Source organism: Protopterus annectens, chromosome 11.part0 (genome assembly GCF_019279795.1).
Source record: "Protopterus annectens isolate FY-2018-M chromosome 11.part0, PAN1.0, whole genome shotgun sequence".
Taxonomy (NCBI): Eukaryota; Metazoa; Chordata; order Ceratodontiformes; family Protopteridae; genus Protopterus; species Protopterus annectens.
Window position 1 is genome coordinate 1,097,643,554 of NC_056745.1, and position 21,352 is coordinate 1,097,664,905.

The following is a 21,352-nucleotide window of genomic DNA, read 5'->3' on the forward strand; positions in this document are numbered from 1 at the left end:
GAATTTTGGTACCACCAGGAAGGTGTTGAGAATTGAAAAATCCAGGATTGGGTGCCAAGAGCCCTCTTTCTTGGGTACCAGGAAGAGTCTGGAGTAGAATCCTTGAACCCTCTGTTTTACTGGAACCAGGTGAATAGCTCTGATATTGAGCAGGGAAGCTCCTTGGCTTTAAGCCTCTGCCCACTGGTTTGGAGGAAGGTCTGGAAACCTACTTGTGGTTGGCAGTGAATGGAAATAAAATTTGTACTCCTGGGATACAATGTTGAGGACCCACCGGTCCTGTGTGATGGACATCCAATTTTTTGCATGAAGGGCAAGTTTTCCTCCTAGGGGCACAAGCAATTGGGCAGGGCTGGGGAGTGGAGTAACGAAGCCATTGTGAGTTTTTTCCTTAAGGAGGTGGCTTACCACTCCCTGTTTTAGGGGTGGGGCCCTCCATTGCAGAGATCTCTGCCTATCCCGAGACTGTAGTCTGGGTGGTCTGTTTCAGCTGGGTCTGGTTTGAGAAGGCCTGGAGGGGGCTGGAAAGGACCAGTGTTTGGAAGGGTAATGCCTACTGAATCTAGGGGGTTGCACTTGTAAGAATTCTTTAACAGTCTGCATAGACTTAGCTTTTTCTTCCATCTTTTTAAGAACCTCTTCTGCTTTGGTGCCAAGCAAACTGTCCTTGTTCAAGGGAGCGTTTAGTAACTTTGATTTGACATTGTTTGGCAAGGTCTGCTCCTTGAGCCAAGCATGTGTTCTCAGTACAGATCCAGTGACTGCTGCCCAGCAAGATGCTTCTAGGGTGTCAAAGCCACACTGCAAAGTATGCTTACTGACTTGGCTTCCAGAGTGCATAAGCTCCTGCAATTCTTTATTTTCTACACAGTCTGTAAAGGTTGCCACTTTTTGTTTAATAAGTTCCATAATATGCTGCTGGTACTTCAGCATGTGAAACTGACAATTCAATGCTCTAATAGCAAGAGTTGCAGAGGTATATACCTTCTTACCCCATCTGTCCAAAGCTCTGGAATCCCTGTCCGAAGGGGTGGGATTCTTGGCTGTAGTAGCCTGGATACCTTTAGGCCCCTGGGAAATGATTTCTGGTCAGCAGTAGGATTCTTGAAAAGAAATGTGTGAGTGTCAGGTACTCTGTAGTACCAGTCTGGTTTCCTAGGGGCAGGAGGTAAAGAGTCAGGGTAAGACTGGATTCCATAAAAACATCATCAACATCCAGGACAGGGGATATTGCTAAAGGTGGGTCTATATTACATCACTGAATGCTTAAAAAAGCGAACAGTGATTCACTGTCCCTATGTAAGCGAAAGCTTACAATGTCGAACTGTCAGAAAAGTGATTTTTTTCCAAGGGAAAAAAAAAAGAAAACACTTTAAAGATTGCATTAAGTGGGGGGCTGTGCCCCCCACAACCCCCCTACTAAAATATACCAACTCTGAGATTGCACTACAGTGCCGAAAATGGCGAAGTAACGAAGAAACCAAGCAAATTCTTTCCCAGGGAAAGAATTCGCTTAAATGCCGCTTCAATATTCTGCCTTTTCAGTCTTTTCAGTTCGACCAAGACGCATTCGAAAGAATGCGTCTTCGGTCTTGTAATAGGAACCCGCTAAAGATCTGTGCTGAGGCAACTCTAGGAATTTTCTGAGTCTCTTTTTGGACTGAGAATGGTCTTGGCATTCCAAGTGGAAATGCTCTTTTAAGGTATGCAAGGTTTCACCAAAAGAAAAATCCTCTGGAGGGGAGGCAGAGGGAATAGATTCCTCTGCATCTGAATCCTCATAAGCAGATAGGGGCATGTCTTTAATCAGAAATCTTAGAGTCATCGGACTCCTGGTCTGTAGAAGCTGTAGGAGACTGGTCTCTTTTTCTCTTAGCTGGGGAAGGCTGACTTCCCCTAATCAGCATAATAAGGTCTTCTGCTATTCTAAGCATTTGTTTTTGTGGCATGGGAGCAGGTGCAGCACTTTGGTCATCAGTTTTCTAGGCATAGTGCGTACTCTGGGCCTAGGAAACTCAGTAGTTTTGGTTAGAAAAGAAGTCGTCGGTTTGAGTCAAACATCGGTTGAGCGAAGAACTGCCTCAGAAGTCGGTGCCTGCACAGTGGATCCGGACCCTTCCAAGGTAGAGACATCTGCAGGTTCCATAGTGAAAGAGGAGTCTCACGGCATACCAGACTCTGAATGGGTCTCGGTAGAGGCCTGCAAATCCATTGAAGCAGGCATCAGGGGCTGAGAAAGCGCCTCACTGAGTACCGGCGGACTGGCAACTAGCTTAACAGAAGCATCGCCAGCAGCTTTGGACCTATGCGGTCTGTCTCTGTCTTTATCTTTACTTTTTTGTAATATGGGTAATCGGATGGCTTACCAAAGCCATTTCAGAATATGGAGATCAACAGCGAAAGAATTTAGCAACAAAGAAAGCCCAATGACGAATGGTTCGGGCGTTAAACAAGGCACAAAACCAACAACGAGGTACGTCATGGTCTGGGCCTAAACAGGTGATGCAGTAAGAATGAAAATCTCTCTGAGGTATTTGCTTTCCACAGACAAGACAATTGTTAACTTTTTCTGACATTGGTTAGAGCAAGAAAAAAGGATCCGCCATGGGGTACTTAGCGTTAGAAGACTTCAGGATTATTCAATTCGTAAATGAAAATTCAGGTAGCGGCCGACCTGCACTTGCGAACTGCTTCTGCTTCGGGCTCCTCGGCAAGAAAGACTGGGATAATGGCGTTGGCTGCCTGTTTTTATATCCCTGATGACCTGACGTCGGTCCTGGAGTGACATCCGACGCAGAAATACTAAGTCTCTGGTATTCAGGCTGACTGAGGGCTACCTGCAGGCAGATAACCAAAGTGTGATGACTGCAACAGTGAAACACGAAGAACATCTTTCCATTTGTTGCTAAATATTTTCCATGACAATGGGAGTCATAGCAAGTATTAACTACTTTTGACAATGAAGTATTATGCACATTTTAAAAATCCTACATAAAAGCATGACCCAGCTTCACAAATTTCAACAGATATTGACATCAAATAGAACACCTGTACATTTAGGAGGTATTTCTGTCACTGTTTTTAACATTTCCTAATTACTTCAGGCAAACAAGAGTGTAAAAATGAAACAACAAAGACAACGGTGGTTGTAATGTTTTCCCTAAACCATTTATTTACCTATTGTTTCTTGCCTCTTTCTGTTTTTTTCTTCTAGCAGCTGTTCCAAAGGTGTGCAGGCTCCAATATATGGTAGGGAATGTGCCTTTGTAGCTCTGATGTACGATGCTATATCAACCAGTCTGTTAGAGTTGTCACAGACAACATAAGGTACTTCCACACTTGCTTGAGTACAAAAGGAAAAAAGTGTATTAATACAACTGTAACATAATTCAACAGCTCTTAACTATTAAGTCCTAAAACTTCTGCAGTTCTCTGGCCATGCAATTTTCCAAAGAATATGCACACATTTACAGAAAAAAGAACAAAAGTTAATAAAAGCATGACCCAGCTTCACAAATTTCAACAGATATTGACATCAAATAGAACATCTGTACATTTAGGAGGTATTTCTGTCACTGTTTTTAACATTTCCTAATTACTTCAGGCAAACAAGAGTGTAAAAATGAAACAACAAAGACAACGGTGGTTGTAATGTTTTCCCTAAACCATTTATTTACCTATTGTTTCTTGCCTCTTTCTGTTTTTTTCTTCTAGCAGCTGTTCCAAAAATGTTCCTAACAAGAGACCTCGAATGCAAATGTCTGCTCAATCATTGAAGTTTGCCCCTTTACAGCCGCTTCTCTCCATCTTGTCTAACCCTTTTACTGCTCTGCCCCAAGCATATGAAGAACTCTGACAAATTACACGTTATACCAGTGCCTCAGATACTGCCTTTCAGAGGTCTACTACCCTCTCCGTGAAGCAGCATTTCATCAAGTCTATCTGAATTGTTTCCTTTACAACTGCCACCCATGCCCCAAAGCTTCCCACTGTACCCTTCTTTTTCAAATCAACCCCACTTACCAAAACTAAATGTTTTATCCACATCAACCCTTTCTCCTCTTCTTTGAATAAATACATGCCTACATTTCCCAGCCTTTTCTCTTATTTCAGCCAGTTTTTAGTCAGCTCTGTGTTACAAGCTTCTTACCATCTTTTTATTTTTATCTTACTTATTGTTTAACTAATTAACCCTACTAAGCACAACTACCATTCACAGGGGTGACCAGCAGCCCTATCACATTAAGTAGGTAAATGGAAAGTGGGGAATCAAACACCAGGTTCCAAGATGACGCTCGTTAGCGGCTTATAAGCTTAATCCTTTGTATTAAGCTGCTGGATAGCTTGATTTCTTCTCTGGGCATGATCTTCTGAACTGCCTAAAGTACAACAGATTTTGCTCTATCAATGCCACATGCAACAGAAAGAAGGCCTTATCAAAACACATCTGAAGTCTACTGTGTTACACACTCCACTATTGAAATGGCATATGCCTTCCCACACTGTACAGGATACTTACTGTCTGGTGTGACTATAATCCGAAATCCACTTTCTCTTCTTCATTGCCTTTCCTACTTGATATTTCTTTGGATTCTCCCTTTACTCTAAAGTATACAACACAATTGCTGGGATTCATACAAGTATTGCCAAGTAGTGCAAACCTAGCTATTTAGAAATGTTGAGTTTTACTGTTTGACAATAATGTGATTCATAGTCATGTACGTATACATACTGCATCAGCAGCTAATATGCACTGCTACACATTGCCAACAGACATAATTTAAACTGTGGGCGGGCTTTCTACCAATTTGTGCTAGCACATACCACAAGTATTTAAACAAAAACATTCAGACATACTTGTTTGTACATACTGTGTGTATGCATAATAAATACTTACATATGGATGCTTACACACACACACACACACACACACACACACACACACACACACACACACACTTACATACATATATACATAAATACATGTATGCATATATGTATGTAGACATATGTAGTCATGGAGCACCACGAATTATGCAAAAAAAAAAAGTCTAAATTAAATATTGGTTAAGCGCTGCTACAGCATGAGTCCCAACCTTAACAATGTTTAAGAATGGTGCTTAACAATTGTTAAGCACTCCCTAAGCACCAGCACCAGTAATGTTGTGTTTGGACTAAAAGCAGACATCTCTGACCAGAAGGGCATGAAACAGCTTTGTTTCAAATTCCATTTCTGCCTACTGCTTTCTCCTAAAGTACACACAGTATTTTCATTACAACTGCTTCCCTTAGACAAGGAATTCATAATGATGTCAACCACTTTCCCATTGTTTTACCAGATTTCAGAGTCAGCACAACACATCACTTTTTTTTTTAAATCTTACTTTTCACTAATTTATAGTACATGAAGCAGATAAGTCACCATGCACTACAAAGACTTATGACTGGATCGCCAATCATAGCTTAAAATTATGTGTTTCTGGCATGGATGCCAAGATCCACCTCTCAAACTTCACTCTCGAGGTGAATTTCTTGGCATCCACGTCTTGAACATATAAGTAAGTTATGACTGGTGACCCAATACTCGAAATTCATGTGGCTGAGACCATATGATAAAATGTTTGAAAACTCAAAGCTTTTGAATGGAGAATACGGTACAGTGCAGATCAGGACATTTAACCTTTTCTTCACTGTAGTGCAATCTCAGAGTTGGTATATAGAATTTGCAGGGGGTGTGGGGGTGCAGGGGGCTTGCCCCTTGCAAAAATATAAAAAGGGTAGATTTTTTTTTTTTTGGCTGTTACAAGTTTTTGGAAACTCGATCATATTGTCTAGACTGCATGAATTTCTAGTTTCTGAAAACTCGATCAGCTGACATAGATCCATACATACAGGCACACACACACAAACTCATCTCCTGTTCCGACAGCTTTTTGTACACCCATTCTATAGTTTCTGGGACTATGTACATTTATGCACTTTCTGCACTTCGCTACTGTAGTTGTGCTTAGAACATCCATCTATGATTCACCAAACTATACAAGACTGATTGCACAACATGGGTGTAATTTGCATATGCCACACCCACAGATACAGAAATATGGTCACTGCTGAGATTGAGCTGCTGTATAGCACCTGAATCAGACTCCTCCTGCATACTTAGCAAGGCAGTCTTGTGTGGCATTACTTAGAACACAAGTGTTTATGAACACCACTACATATATTTTATTAGAATACATCCCAGCTGCCACCTACCTGCCTAAAAGGGGACTCCCCAACTCTTTCAGGATTTCAGCAGCAACCCCCACAACATCAGCATGTACTGGGATTCCCTTCCCCATACCAAAAAGGGTATTTGACAGGATCAGCTACACTGGTCTCACCATTGTGTCAAACAAGCTGGTGTCCCAGAAGCAACTGCAATTATTTTCACATTCTAGGTGAGATCTTTTTTTCAACTGAATTTATCAGGTCATTGATTTGCCTTATATTTTCAGATATGGCATTCCAACAGACAGGTGCTGCCTTTGATCAGGGATCATGTTGTTTTATGACAACTACTTCCATTGAATGAGAATACATTTCTGTAGCACATATACATCAAACATCGTTTTACTGTAATTATTACTGTCTGCAGTGTAATTCAGATTCACTGGATTTTGATGAGTGTATGTCATTTTGATCTGTTATAGTTTGGAAAGCTTGACTGTGTGAGAGCCAGGAATGTGACTTCTCTGTTTGAACTGAACTTGAGTTCATTTATGTTCCTATATCAAACAAAATGCTATAAATGGGGAGTGGGCATATTTTCCACTGTGATGGTCTTTGCCCTTCCTTGATGGCAGTGTGACTATGGAATTAGCATACTAAAGTTATGGGTTGTGGAAGGTAAAGACTGCTGTACAAAACCTGTATATGGTCTTGTTCTTTTCTTAAGAAAAGCACTTTAATGCATTCTTTCCAGGTTTTAGTGACAGTAGAGTCTAGTGGTCTTGACTGCTTTGACTCCATTCTACAGACTACTATTATGAACCAGTCTGGAAGGGGAATACAGGCAAAGGAAAAGATGGAAAGCCAGGAAGATAACAAGACAGGAGCGTGGCAAAGATAAGCAGAAGTCACAAGAACGAAGCAAAGACAAAAACTGTCTCTTCCATGAAGCTGAGAGAACCAACAGATGTGCTGGGTAAATCAATAGCAAATCCCTACAATCTCTCCTTGGGAAAGAGGTGTTGCAACTTGTTTTCATATGCACAATGTAGGGTCCCTGAAAGAGACAGGTAACTTGCAGAATGAACAGCTTTACCTCCATCTCTGAGGGGTAGAGTGGCATACCTGCTACATGCATATTACGTAGCATATGGGTGATAATATGGATGAACGGAGCAGATGTGTAGTGAGTAGAGATAGATGTCTATGAGTGGGTACGGGTCAAAATGAAGGTTTAAAAGGAGAACCCATGGCATGTAAGCATCTGCACTTCAACAAGGCTTGACACCATGTCCTACAGGAAAATGGTGAGAAAACTAAAGGCCATGGGCTTGGGACCCAAGCTGGTGAGGCTGCAAAGGAACTGCATAACTAACAAAAAAAAGCAAAAGTGGTGGTGGTGGGAGGGGGGGAGGGCTGACTTACAAGCAAAAACCCAATGGCCTGCTGCTGCTTATGATACATGCATCAGACAACAGAATGTAGAGACTAAGATTAGCTTGTCTGCTAATGACAGGATGATTAAAATGATGTTCAACACAGAAGCCTCTACTTCAATGCAGACTTGTTTAGCCAGCAGTCAGTGTGGCTGCACTGTTACAATTGTTATAAGTGCCAAAACTGCTGGAAGAAACGAACGAGGATAGTTTTCAAAGTAGATTTATTCCATAATTGTAGATTTTCACATAAAATACCCAGTATCAGTACAGCAAAAAACAAACACATGTTAGTAGTTGGAATTTACTGCAATAAAATGCAAGTCAAAATGCACTGGTTTTGAAGAATATATGTATAAACACACATACAGACAAAAGACAGGGAAGCAGACAGACAGAGACACACACACACACACACACAAGCATCATGTGGTGGATCTCACCATTTAGAAGACTATCTTCTTCTTTCGGCTTTTCCTGGTTAGGTATCACCTGTCCGCTCATGATTGGCAGTGGAGTTTTTATGGTGTTGAGTTGCCAGCCCGGCACCCAACCTTCCACAGAATTCACACACAGGCATGCACTCATGCCTAGGGCCAATTTAAAGTGTCAAATCCACCTACAGCATGTCTTTGCGATGTGGGAGGAAACCAGAGCACCCGGAGGAAACCCACGCAACCACAGGGAGGACATGCAGACTCCGCACAGAAGGCACCCCGGCTGAGGATCGAACCAGAGAACCTGTTGCTGTGAGGTGACAATGCTAACTGTTGCACCACCACAGCCGCCCACCATTTAGAAGACTATAAGTGTCCCAAAATGTCTAAAAAGTAGCATAAATCTCTATCACAGTGTTAAAAAGAGCATTGTAAATGTCTGTGTTATACAGACTTCATTGTAAGCAGAATGATGTTTCTTTAAATGTATAGCTATTAAGTTGCACTTACCTATAAGAAGAGAAAGATATCTGGCAGTACTAGACACATCATGTTTGCCTAACCAGCTAGTTAATGTAATATGTAAAGACTGTGGTGCTGCGGTAGCGTTGTCGCCTCACAGTAAGACGTTGTCCTGTTCGATTCTCAGCTAGAGCGTCCCCTGTGTGGAGACATGCGTGAATGGGCTTACCTTCGTTAAAGGTTGTGCGCCAGGGCCGGCAACTTGGCACATAAAAATCTACTGCCAATCATTAGCGGACTGGAGTTCCGCTGTGGCGACCCCTAACCGGGAAAAGCCGAAAAACACAACAACTGAAAGCAGCCTAACCTGAGAATATTTGCGCTTTGTGAAAGGGGACTTGATGTCCACAGCAGTCACTCTGGGAGACAAAATAAACTACAGCAAAGTAAGATCTGGAAAAAGAAGGTGGAAATTGTTTCTAGTAGAGGAATCCAGAGAAATCTACCAACAGACTGTTCACAGCAGGATAAGCTCAGACTTAAAGTAGTTGCTTCACTTCTAGTTAAACCACAACACTTTTGCTTTTGTTTTGAAGAATCTGCATTTAATTTTATTTGCATATTGTAAAAAAGAAGTTATGTACTCACCATAAAATTCCATCTGAGTAGATACTTCATTTGTCTGCAACCTGTGGGTGTCGGATCCGATCCGGCAGCCTTCCAAGCTCCAAGATCTGAGCTCCTAGCTCCTCCCCCCTACCCATAATCCCCTACTACCAACCACATTACCTCAGATCGTTTTTTTTGCCTCACCATCTCGAGACAGAAACCAACTCCGAATGATCAGAAAATTCCCAAGGTTCGGGGGATGGCTGGGGGGTTGGTTGCAGATAAATGAAGTATCTACTCAGATGGAACGTTATGGTGAGTACATAACTTCTTTATCTGAAGTAGTTACTTCATTTGATCTGCAACCTGTGGGGCAGAGTCCCCAGCTAACCTATAAGAACATGGGTGGTCCTTACGGAAGGATATTCCGAAGCACCGCGGAGCCAAAAGAAGCCCTACTCCTGGATATCATATCCAGTTTGTAATGAGAAATGAACGTATGAGATGAGGACCAGGTAGCTGCTGAACAAATATCGTCTACTGGAACCCTAGACCAAAAAGCTGTTGAGGTAGCTACAGATCTTGTGGAATGAGCACGGACGCCAACCGGAGCTGGCTTCCCAGATGAAGTGTATCCCAGCATAATGCATTGACAGATCCAATTTGCTACAGTCACTTTAGTAATTGCCTTGCCCATGGCTGACTTTGCATAAGAAACAAACAACTGGTCCAACTTGCGAAACTCTCTAGTCCTGTGCAAGTAAAAACGCAGTTGTCTGTGTACATCCAATTTGTACAACGTGTACTCGCCTTTGTTGTGAAAATTTGGGAAAAATATAGGAAGATTTATCGATTGATTAATGTTTGATTCTGTAGCCACCTTAGGCAAGAAAGACGGATTAGTCCTGAGGGACACTCTATCTTTGTGAAAGATAAGGTACGGAGGTTTGATACACAGAGCTTGTAATTCCGAAACCCTCTTAGCTGAAGTAATAGCCACTAAGAAAACTGTTTTCCATGATAAGAACTTCAACAGAACCGAGGCCGCCGGCTCGAAAGGTGGTCTTGTTAAGGCTTGTAAGACCAGAGTGAGATCCCATGGGGGAACCACAGTCTTGACAGGTGGTTTTAAAAGAAAAACACCTCTTAGGAAGGTTTTGCACAACTTTGTAGATGCTAAGGAGCCTATGCCGTCCCCCACGTGAAAATGGGAAATGGCTGCCAACTGCACCTTGACTGTGGAGGCACTTGCTCCCGGTCTAAAAAGCAGGGAAAGGAAGTCCAGAATAATCGAAATAGGGACAGTAAATGGGTCCAATTCTTTATCTTTGGCCCAGATGGAAAAACGTTTCCATTTACTGTTGTAAAGTTTTCTGGTAGATGGTTTATGAGCCGCCACCAGAATGGCCTTAACGGGGGGACGAGATACCGGGAGTCCTAGCCATTAATGGAACTGGATCAACCAAGCAGCAAGTTTGAGATTGACCAGGTTTGGGGTATGGCATCTTGCTGGGTGTGAGATTAGGTCTGGACTGGGATCCAGAATCCATGGGGGAGCCACACAGTGAGACCACAGAAAGGGGAAACAGATCTGTCGAGGCCAGAATGGGGCTATGAGGATAACTCTGCTCCCCAATCAACACGCTTTTTGGATGAATTTCATCATAAGTGGGAGGGGGGGATAAGCATAAAGGAGTCCGGGAGGCCAAGCATGGACTAGAGTGTCTCTGGGGGTCTCCCCTCTGGGGGGAACTATCGCGAAGTACTCGCTGCATTTTGTGTTTAAAGGAGAAGCGAAAAGGTTGCAGCGAGGCTGACCCCATTTGTGGAAGATCTGCTTTGCAACAGACGGATTCAGAGACCACTCGTATGGAGTGAGGAACACTCGACTTAGCTTGTCCGCTAATATGTTGGACCGTCCTGGAATGTGCGTTGCTATCAGAAAGCGGTTGGTGGAAATCGCCCATTCCCACACTCTCATGGCTTCTCGACACAGGGGATAAGATCTGGTCCCTCCTTCTTTGTTTATATACCAGACTACTGACATGTTGTCCATCTGGATTGCAATAGTTCCTTGGGGAAGAAGGTCGTGGAGAGCTTGCAATGCCAAAAGCACTGCCCTTATCTCTAGGACGTTGATATGCAATGCGGTCTCTGGGGAAGTCCACGTGCCTTGAACGGATCTGCCTGAACAATGCCCCCCCACCCACCCGAGGCAAGAAGCATCCGTGGTCAATGTGGCTTTGACCGGGTGAATCACAAAGGGCCTCCCTTCTCTGAGTTCCTGTGCCTGTAACCACCACAGAAGGGAGTCCCTGCACTCCCTGCTCAGGGGTATTGGCATGCATAACGGGTGGATCGACAAGGACCATTGGACTTGAAGGGTCCATTGTAATATGTGCATTCGCAGACGGGCATGAAGAGAGAGGCCGATCGCTGCTGACATAGACCCCAGTGCCCTCAGGACTAACTCCGCTGGAGGAGCAGGGCTCCAAAGAAGGGCTAACACCTGAAATGACAAGCTGTTTAACCTGACTGACGTTAGAACAACTCTGGAGATTCGTGTATCTAACCTGGCCCCTATGAATTCTAGGGCTTGAGTGGGGCACAGGCAGGATTTCTGCTCGTTCACTGAGATGCCTAGGTTGTGGGCCAGAGACAGAGCATAATCTCTCGCCACAAAGAGCTGATGTCTGTTGGTCGCGGTGAGGAGCCAGTCGTCTAGGTAAGGAAAGACCTGAATGCCCTGGAGTCTCAGGTGGGCTGCAACCACTGCCATGACCTTGGTGAACACTCTGGGGGCTGAGGTGAGGCCGAATGAAAGAACCCTGAATTGAAAATGACTGGCTCCGAGCCGGAAGCGGAGGAACCTCCTGGATCGTTTGTCCATTAATATGTGGTAATACGCATCCTTGAGGTCCAACGAGCACATCCAGTCGTTCTCCCTCAGAAGGGGGAGAATAGATTGGAGAGTGACCATCCGGAACTTTTCCTTGGGTATGAACAGGTTCAGGGCGGAAAGGTCTAAGATGGGTCTGAGGTCCCCCGTTTTCTTTGGCACCAAAAAGAACCTGGAGTAATAACCCAATCCGGACTGGTCTGGGGGGACGGGCTGGATGGCTCTTTTTCTTAGCAGCTTTGAAATCTCCAAAGCCGCTGCCTCCCTCTGATCGGGTGGGACATCGGGGAGACGTCTGGGTTTGGGGGGAAGGTTTATGAATGGAATGGAGTAACCTCTGGATATAATCCGGAGCACCCATCGATCTGTTGTAAGGGACTCCCAGTTTGACAGGTGCTCCGACAATCGCCCCCCGACTGCCTCCAGAGAGGGACAGTCGGGCAAGCCCTCAGGGCTGTTGCATGGGTCTGTCCGAGAAAGGTTCTCTAGACCCGAAATTACGCGACCCCCCTCTGCCTCTGGGCCGGCGTCCACCTTGTCCTCCTCTGCCTCTAGAGGATGAGTGGTCCGCAGCAGGATGGGATTGCTGAGACTTACGGAACCACAGCTTCTTTTGTCCCCTCTGATTCCTGGAGAAGGATCTTTGGGGATTAGAGAAGCGGACTCCGACGGCAGACAGCGTCTTCCCATCCTTCTCGCTTTGGACCAGCGTGTCGTGAACAGTTTTGCCAAACAAGGCAGAACCGTCAAAAGGGGCGTTCGTGAAGGATGCCTTGAAGGGGTCCGAGAAGTCGCACAGACGGAGCCAGGAGAGACGTCGCAAGACGACCCCGGCTCCGCTAGCTCTAGCGGCTCCCTCCATTGCATGGGAGAGAAGCCGCATAGACGTATTGGAGATGGATTTTAGAGTGGCCATTCGAGTCTCAAAAATCTTTTTGTCTGGGACCGACATGGACTCCGGGGGGCTGCAGCGTATTCTTTAATCAAGTTTCACTGTAGCCTAATGATATGTGCCATATAGTTCAGCGCCCTTATGGAAAAGGTCGCTGAAGCAAACATCCGCTTCCCAATTCGGTCAAGCGCTCGAGATTCCTTATCTGGCGGGTGAACCGAAGAACTTTCCTGCGCAAGTTCTTTCTTGGTGGCCGCACATAGCATCAACGGGGGTTCCTTTGGCCCAAGACGGTCTATCTGTGGGTGGGCTGAGGACTTTATCGGGGTGCCTAGGGATTGGCTCCACGGTGTCGGGCTCCTTCCAAGCCCTGGTGGTTATTAAGTCCACCAGGGGGTCGGCCGGAGGGGACACCCAGGAGGTAGATGGGCCTGCCTCAAAGGCCTCCAGGAACACAGACTCATCAAGGGAGGGCTTTTGGGCTGACCACCCCCCTCTGATATGCAACATTTCCATGATGTCTCCAAAGGAGACATCTTCAAGGGGTGACCTGGGGGAACCCTCCGTATCATCTAAGTCTGTGTCTGTGGTAACGGACTCGGGGGAGTCCAGGTGCCTTCTTTTGCACCTATGTTTTCGAGGGACCTCCTCGGTGGGACTGTCCAAAGAGGGCTCGTTCACGGGTTGTTGTTCCTCCACGGGAACCAGCTGGAGGGCTTGGGCAGGCTGTCCAGATGGACGGATGATGGAAGACAGACCCTCGTACAGTGGGGGTATGGGTGGATCCGAAGCCCGGGTCGGGGATTTGGAGGACCTCGACAGTACCCTCTCCACTACCTCAAAAGCCGAAGGAGTGCCACTCTCGCGAGCCTCTGAGAGCAATCTCCTCGGATCCGAGGAAGGGATCGGGGTCGGAGCCGATGCAGTCGGCGCCGAGGCAGAGGTGTGCTCCGACACCAACAGCGCCGAAGACAAAGCAACTACCTCGGATCCGACACTCAGCCCTCGGCCCCGAGAGCTCAGGTCCGACAAGCTCGAAGGTATAGTCGGCGAAGAAACCACCGCTATCGGCGCCGACAATTCTCCAGGTCCGAAAGGGCCTGGATCCGATGACTCCGAGACCTGAAAACGAGTCAGAGAAGGAGTGATCGGGGCAAATATGGGGGCTGCACTCCCCCCCCAGAGGGGGGGAGGCAGGAGCATCCCCATCTGCATTTGGGTCTGTAAGAACTGACGCATCATCCGATCCATATCCGCTTTGGAGATGCTTCGGGTTGACCTAGATGAAGTAGTCGAGGCAGGCCTGGAGGGCCGCCTCGAACATCTCGGAGACCTATCCTCCTCCTCCGGCGAAAAACAGGGCAAACGGCACCGAGAGGAGGGGGATCCGGAGACCCTCGAGGGAGACTTAAGTAGTTTCGCTGGCGGAGCCGAAGGATGAAATTCGACCCGCCTTTTGTGGGACTTATGTCCTTCCTTATCCTTGTGCCTCTTCTCTTTAAGGGAAGAGGCACTAGTTTCCCCAGAGCTCAAACCCGATGAGGGAGGTTGAGTCCCGGGTAGAGCTAAGGGGATAGGCGGCGCCAAAGCTGATGAAGCAGCTGGAGCCCGAACGGGAGAGGAAGAAGAAGCCGACTCCTGGGGGAGCTTTCCCACCAGGATCAGCTTGTTCTTCCTATCCCGAAGAGCCCAGGGGTTAAAGGCCGCGCAGATCTGGCAGGCCTCTGACAAGTGTTTTGCCCCCAGGCACAAAACGCACTGAGTGTGGCCATCAGCTGAAAAAATGGCCTTAGGCCCTTCCGACATCATTCACACACACACCCAAACACTAGGAGGGGGAGGGGAGTGAAGAAAAGCTAATAATTAATTTAACAGAAAGGGACCAAAACTAGCACAAGAAGCAGAAAAAGGGAACTAACACACACACAACGACAACTTTGATTAGAAAAGTTGGTTTAAAACCAGCAATGATCTTACCCAGCCAGGAGCTCTTCACAAGGAAGTTTCTTCAGCTGCGGCAAAAAATGATCTGAGGTAATGTGGTTGGTAGTAGGTGATTATGGGTAGGGGGGCGGAGCTAGGAGCTCGGATCTTGGAGCTTGGAAAGCTGCCGGATCGGATCCGAGGTCGGATCAGACACCCACAGGTTGCAGATCAAATGAAGTAACTACTTCAGATCTATATTTTACTAAGACTAAAATCTCAGCTGCATATATCTACACATGCTTTCAAAGATATAGCCATAAAACCGAGAGGAAAAATATGAAAACAAAGCTATAATCTTGGTCTGCAAAGCACTAACACAGGCTAGTAGAATGCTAGTACAGTGCACACCTCTGTGAATCAGCATGACAACAAATAAGGTGAAACATCTTACTGAGGAAGCCTTACCAGGAATATTATAGGTTACACTATGTATAAGCAGACTGAAAGTAAACTGTATAAAGCATGCAAAAAACAATTAGTAAAACAGTAAGAGGAATGAAGAGCAGCACAGACTGCAAGCAGACTAAAACCAAAAGCCTTCATTTATTATGTCACTCGTTTGTCTCTAACTCATATAACAAGAAGGCTAGGGTTTTCGTTTAGATGCTTTAATACATACAAACACATCAGGATGGATAGCAGCATCATAAAGTACAAACAAACTAGTTAACAGACAGACCTTATATACATACACACATCTCAACTGCTTACTACAAAATGGCAGTCTAGCTTGCGAGTGTTCAGTACTTATACAACTGTGTAAGCCCTTGGAAAACTTCTTAAAGATATATACACAAATACTGATCTGTATCCTCTCTCTTAAAACGATTGCCTTTGAAAAATAATATTAGAGTCAGGCATGCATTACTATATGCACTGGAAACAAAACAGATTGTTCATGTCCAAGTTGCTTCGTATCTGCTACAAGGTTTAGATATGCAACCATATCTTGTAACATAACAATCCTGACCAAATTTAGCAACAGGGACAGTCTGCGGTGCACAACTAATATCAGGAACTTTAGGATTCGTCACAGGAACAGTAATGTCCTCTGGAACTTCCTCTGGAACTGGAACATAAGACAACTCACCCTGAGATAGACAGTCTTTCTCACAGGCTATGTGTTGTGGTATAGGCTCGGACACCAGTCTCAAATGCTTCTGATTCCACCTAAAAACTGCTCCTTCTGATTCCACAATGTACAATCTTGGCTCTGGACCAATATTCTTCATGACATCAATCTGATCATAACCTTTAGACATTTGCATCCTTACCACTTCTCCCTCTCGTAATGGATTGAGCAGTTTGCTGGTCTTATTGTAGTAGGACTTATGGGTTAGGTGTTTCTTCAACAGATTGGCTTTCACTGTTCTGTTGTTCTTGACAAATGGAACCAACAATTGACTACTGACTGGCAATGTGATTTTGGTTTGTTTTGACAGAAGTCTCTGAGCAGGTGAACCAAGATGTTTATCACATGGAATATTTCTGAGATTCAGAAAAACATCATTATTATCTCATTTTGACTTCTCAATAACTGTTCTGCATTTTGAACTGCATGTTCTGCCAAATCATTTGACTGTAGGTACTTTACTTGTGACAAGAGTAAAGTCCCATTCTTCGACAAATCTTTTGAACTGTTGGCTTGTAAACTGCGTGCCACTGTCAGAAATAAGATTGTGTGGACTCATACATGGTAATCTGGGAATCTGGTTAAGCTGAAGTGGTTCCTTCTGTTGATGTGGCTTTGTACTATTACTCAATGAACAAGATAAAAGTGCTCTCTCAATGTCTTTTGACATAGAAGCCCAAAATACTAGGTCTTTCATCCTTCTTCTGGTAGATCTGGTTCCAGGGTGACCACGATGCAAGACAGTGATGTACTCTAGTTGCAAGGACTTTGGAGAAATCACTTTGGACCTTTCATTATGACACCTTTGTCAGCCAAAATCCCATCTCTGTATGAAAAATAAGGTTGCACTTCTTGAGGTAAACTAGATTGCTTTGATGGCCAACCTTGATTGATAAAGTGGATGAGCCATTGTAAAACTGGATCTGTGGCTGTGTGATCTCTCAACTCATCAAGACATGTGGAAGAAAACTTTCTCACTTCCATGACTTCAGCATCAAGGTTCTCATTCTATTGCTGTTCTGTGGTGTTTCTGGGCAATATGGATAATTTATCAGCAAGATAAAGAAGTTTGCCTTTCTTGTAGACAAGACTGAAATTATACTTTTGCAATCTCAGCATCATACGTTGCAGTCAGGCTGGGGCTGAATGCATTGGTTTTCTCAAGATAGAGAATAAGGGTTGGTGGTCTGTTTCGATCTGGATAGGTCTACCATAAACATAATCATGGAACTTCGAACATGCAAACAATTGCCAAAACCTCTTTCTCGACCTGGGCATACTGCATCTCAGTTTGGGCAAGAGTTCTCGATGTGTAGGCAACGGTTGATCCTCTTGTAGAATGACTGCCCCTAGACCAAATTTCAAAGCATCGCAGGAAAGTGTAACTGGCTTGTGAACATCGTAGTTCCCAAGTGTTGGTGGACTAGCAAGTCTCTCCTTCTGGACTTCAAATGCTCTTTGGTGTTGCTCTAACCAAAACCGGGATACATCTTTACATGTCAGCTCTTTTGTTGGCTCAAGTCTGGAATGAACTTGCATAAGTAGTTGACCATCCCAAAAAACATTGCAGGGTTTGAACATTGTCTGGTGCTGGCATCTTGAGAATGGATGTTTGTTCTGAAGGGGTCTAGTCATAGGCCTGTACTTATAAATAAATGAACAACATAAGTAACTTCTTGTACCTTTAACTTGCATTTCTGTGCCCTTTCCAGAACTTTTCTGAGGTTTTTGTCATGTTCTGCTTCATCACGAACTCCTACCAGTATGTTATCTACTATAATTGCACAAGGATACCCAGAAAACATTTGCTCCATTGCTCGCTGAAAGACTTCACTTGCAGAATTTATCCCAAATGGCATTCTCAAAAATCTGTACCTGCCAAATGGAGTACTAAAAGTAGAGCGCAATGATGATTTCTTGATAAGCTGAATTTGCGAAAATGAATGCTCAGCATCTAAGGCAGAAAAAAATAGTGGCATTTGGCATCAAGGCTGCAACTTCTTTGACTGTGCGCAATGGATGATGAGGTCTTTTTAATGCTTTGTTCAAATCTCATGGGTCAATACATATTCTGATGTCATCTGAGCTTTTCTTGTGAGCTACCACCATGGAAGATACCCATTCAGTTGGAGTTTCAACTGGACAAATCACACATTCTCACACCATTTTATCTAACTTGGGTATTGGAAGTTTATGTGCTAGCCTGATTTGTGGACTGACCTTAGGGTCTAACTTTCATGGAGTACACAACTGGAAGTTTGCCTGGTTTGTGTTTGAAAAAGATCAGCATAGGTAAAAAAAATGTACTGGGCGAAATTAGAGTAGCGGTCTTTTAAGCTAACAAGATAGACTTCCTTATTAAATGAAAGTAGTCCCATTTTCAAACCGTCTCTGAGCCCTAATAATGACTGGATGTGCCCCTTGACCACATAAAATAATAAGTCATAGTTTCTTCCAGCAGAGTAACATGAAAACACTACTGAGCCTTCGGTTTGAATTTCTTCACCTCCATACGAAACAAGTTTTGCACACCGACCAAATCAAACTTTTCAGAACCTTTTCACACTCTGGCAAATGTTTCTGCTGACATAACATTGTACTTGGACCCTGTATCAACTTTGAACTCTATGGGTTTGAAATGTATCTGAACAGTACAAAATACTTCATTATTTGCCCTTAAATCTACTGCATTGACCATTTCAGGAAGCACTGACACACCAGCAACATAAATAGTAGGGTTGCAGCTTTCTAATTGATCAACTCATTTCTTAAAGTGTTCCCTTTTAATAAAAGAATGTAGGCCTTTTGATTTACAAAATATTTTGAAATTATTCCATTTATTGCATTTGTGGCATTGTTGACCAAAAACTAAACATTTTTCCCTTTTAGATTCATGAGTTCCACCACAATTCTGACAGTTGGCAATGAAAATGGGTGGGGGCCCATGCTTTGAGTTTGCTGACTCACTCTTATGCTTCACTGAGACTGTGCGAACTCTGGAATTTGCTAGAAAGTTCTGGGGTTTACCAGTGAGTACTGCAGGGGTTATAGCTGCTGCTTTGTGCTTGGGCCTGTTTCTGTTAATAACATGCTGCATACTATCAACATGAGCTCTGTCACTGTGTCTTCTAGAGCTGGTCTTGTTTGTAAGCATATTTGTGTGCTTTTCTGTGAGCTCGTATATCTGACAAATCTCAATAGCCTTATTCAAAGTTACATTACTGTCACGAAGCAAAATCTTTCTCACAGCATCATCTTTTATACCACACACGTCTGTCCTTTATCAACTCATCCCTTAAATCACCAAATCTGCACATTTTAGCTTTATTTCTCAGGTCAGTTATATATGCTGCAAAAGTTTTACCACACTTTTGATCCCTTGTATAAAATAAGTGCCTTTCCATTGTAGCATTTGTCTAGAGGGGGTTACACGTTTCTCTAAATTTACATTTTAAGCACTCAGGGTCCTCTTGACTCAGTCTGTACAACATGACTGTTTTCCCCCTCTCCAGTATAGATAGCAGATTCATATACAAATGAGCATTCCCTTTCTATGGCTTCTGACCCAGCAAAATTAAGTAGAATAAATGCCTTTGTGCAGTCATTTTTATCAGAAATGCAGCGTGCACAAAAATGTCATACTCTTGCTCAAACATTCTCCAGTTCTCAGCAATATTATTAACAAACACAAGTGCACTGGGTTTCTGAAATCCATCTGCCATGTCCACAAAGTATGCACAAATACACTGAAAATATGGCCCTTGCAATTATGCACGAATAAACTGTTCTGTGAGCTTGTAATAACATTCAAATACACAATAAACTCTTCAAAATACTGTACTTAGCGAAATATGTTTTGTAATGGCTGTACACAGCAAAATATGCCCTGTAATGGCTGTACTTTATGAAATAGCTTTACTGTAACATTGCACAAACATGCAAACACTTTACACACTTCTGATAAGTTGGATATCTTTGCTTAATACGAAAATGCAGTTGTTTCCCCTTTTTATTCATTTTATACAATTTGGACTTTATTTCAAACATTTTTTGTAGTAATCCGAATATTTTTATCAATATCGTACATATGGTTTATGCAAAATCATTTAGAACATTCCGTATGCTTTGTTTCATATTATGCAATAAGAAATGGTGCTAAGCAAGTTTTAATACCTGAAATTCATTTCTGACCTGTTTAGCAAACTTTGCACATTTTAGGGATGATCAGTTTGTCTATATTCATCCAGCTCTAACCAAGTGCCTCTAGTCATTTTACCCAAGCCGCTTCTAACTTCATGCCCCTTGGATAGACCAGTTCCTGATCCCTTATCCTTTAGACACGCTGCTTCTGACATCATGTCGCTTGTTCATCTCTAACACATATGACAAGAAGGCTGGAGTTTTTGTTTAGATGCTTTAATACATAGAAACACATCAGGATGGATAGCAGCATCATTAAATATGAACGAACTAGATAACAGACAGACCTTATATACTTTATATGCTTATATCTCAACTGCTTACTACAAAATGGCAGTCTAGCTTGCACATGCTCAGTATTTATACACTTGTGCAAGCCCTTGGATAGCTTCCTAAAGGTATAAACACACATGCCGATGTACACATTCCTTCTCTAATTAACTGCTCAATCTAATGTAAGGTCACAGGGTAGTCAAAGCCTATTCCACCATCAGATGGACACAAGGCATAGAAATTGATCACGAATGGAGCACCAACCAATAACAAGATGCATGCATTCTCACTCTCTCGCTGTCTCATATGGCACAACTATTAATAATTTACAGGATCACAAATTTACCTACTATACGTTTGTAGCAGAAAGGATGAAAACAGAGCACCTGGCAAAACTCATGTCAACAGAAGAAGGAAATGCGGACTCTACACAGAAGGCACACAGAGAAATGAACTGGAAAACCAAGCACTCTAAGACAGTGGCACAAAGTGCTGTGCTAAATCACTAGAAAAGCATAAATACAAGAAGAAATGTTGAAAATGAGACACAATATGGATGCTATACACTACAAATGGGCACATGCTAGGTGGAGAACTGAAGAACAGAGACAAACGGGAAGAGTAGCAATGACAAGTAGTAACAGAAGAGTAGAGATTTACCTAAGACTAATGTCAGGAAACAGTACTACACTGTGACATTGGAAGGGTCATTGAACGCACAACTTTGAATGGAAAGAGGAATGCATATAAAATAAAGAGATTTGGGATACAAAGGAAGAAATTAACAAAAAGAACAGGAACACATGGTAAGCTGCA

The 21,352-nt window shown here is 43.6% G+C and overlaps 1 protein-coding gene across 1 annotated transcript in view; it reads right to left on the minus strand.

Annotated features, from left to right (window-relative positions):
• METTL25 (methyltransferase like 25) overlaps positions 1 to 21,352 on the minus strand; it is a 1,435,064-nt gene that overhangs the window by 1,321,482 nt on the left and 92,230 nt on the right. Inside the window, exon 2 of the mRNA XM_044088437.1 lies at positions 3,178 to 3,342. Coding sequence (XP_043944372.1) covers positions 3,178 to 3,342 — 165 coding nt within the window. The remainder of the gene's footprint in view (positions 1 to 3,177; positions 3,343 to 21,352) is intronic.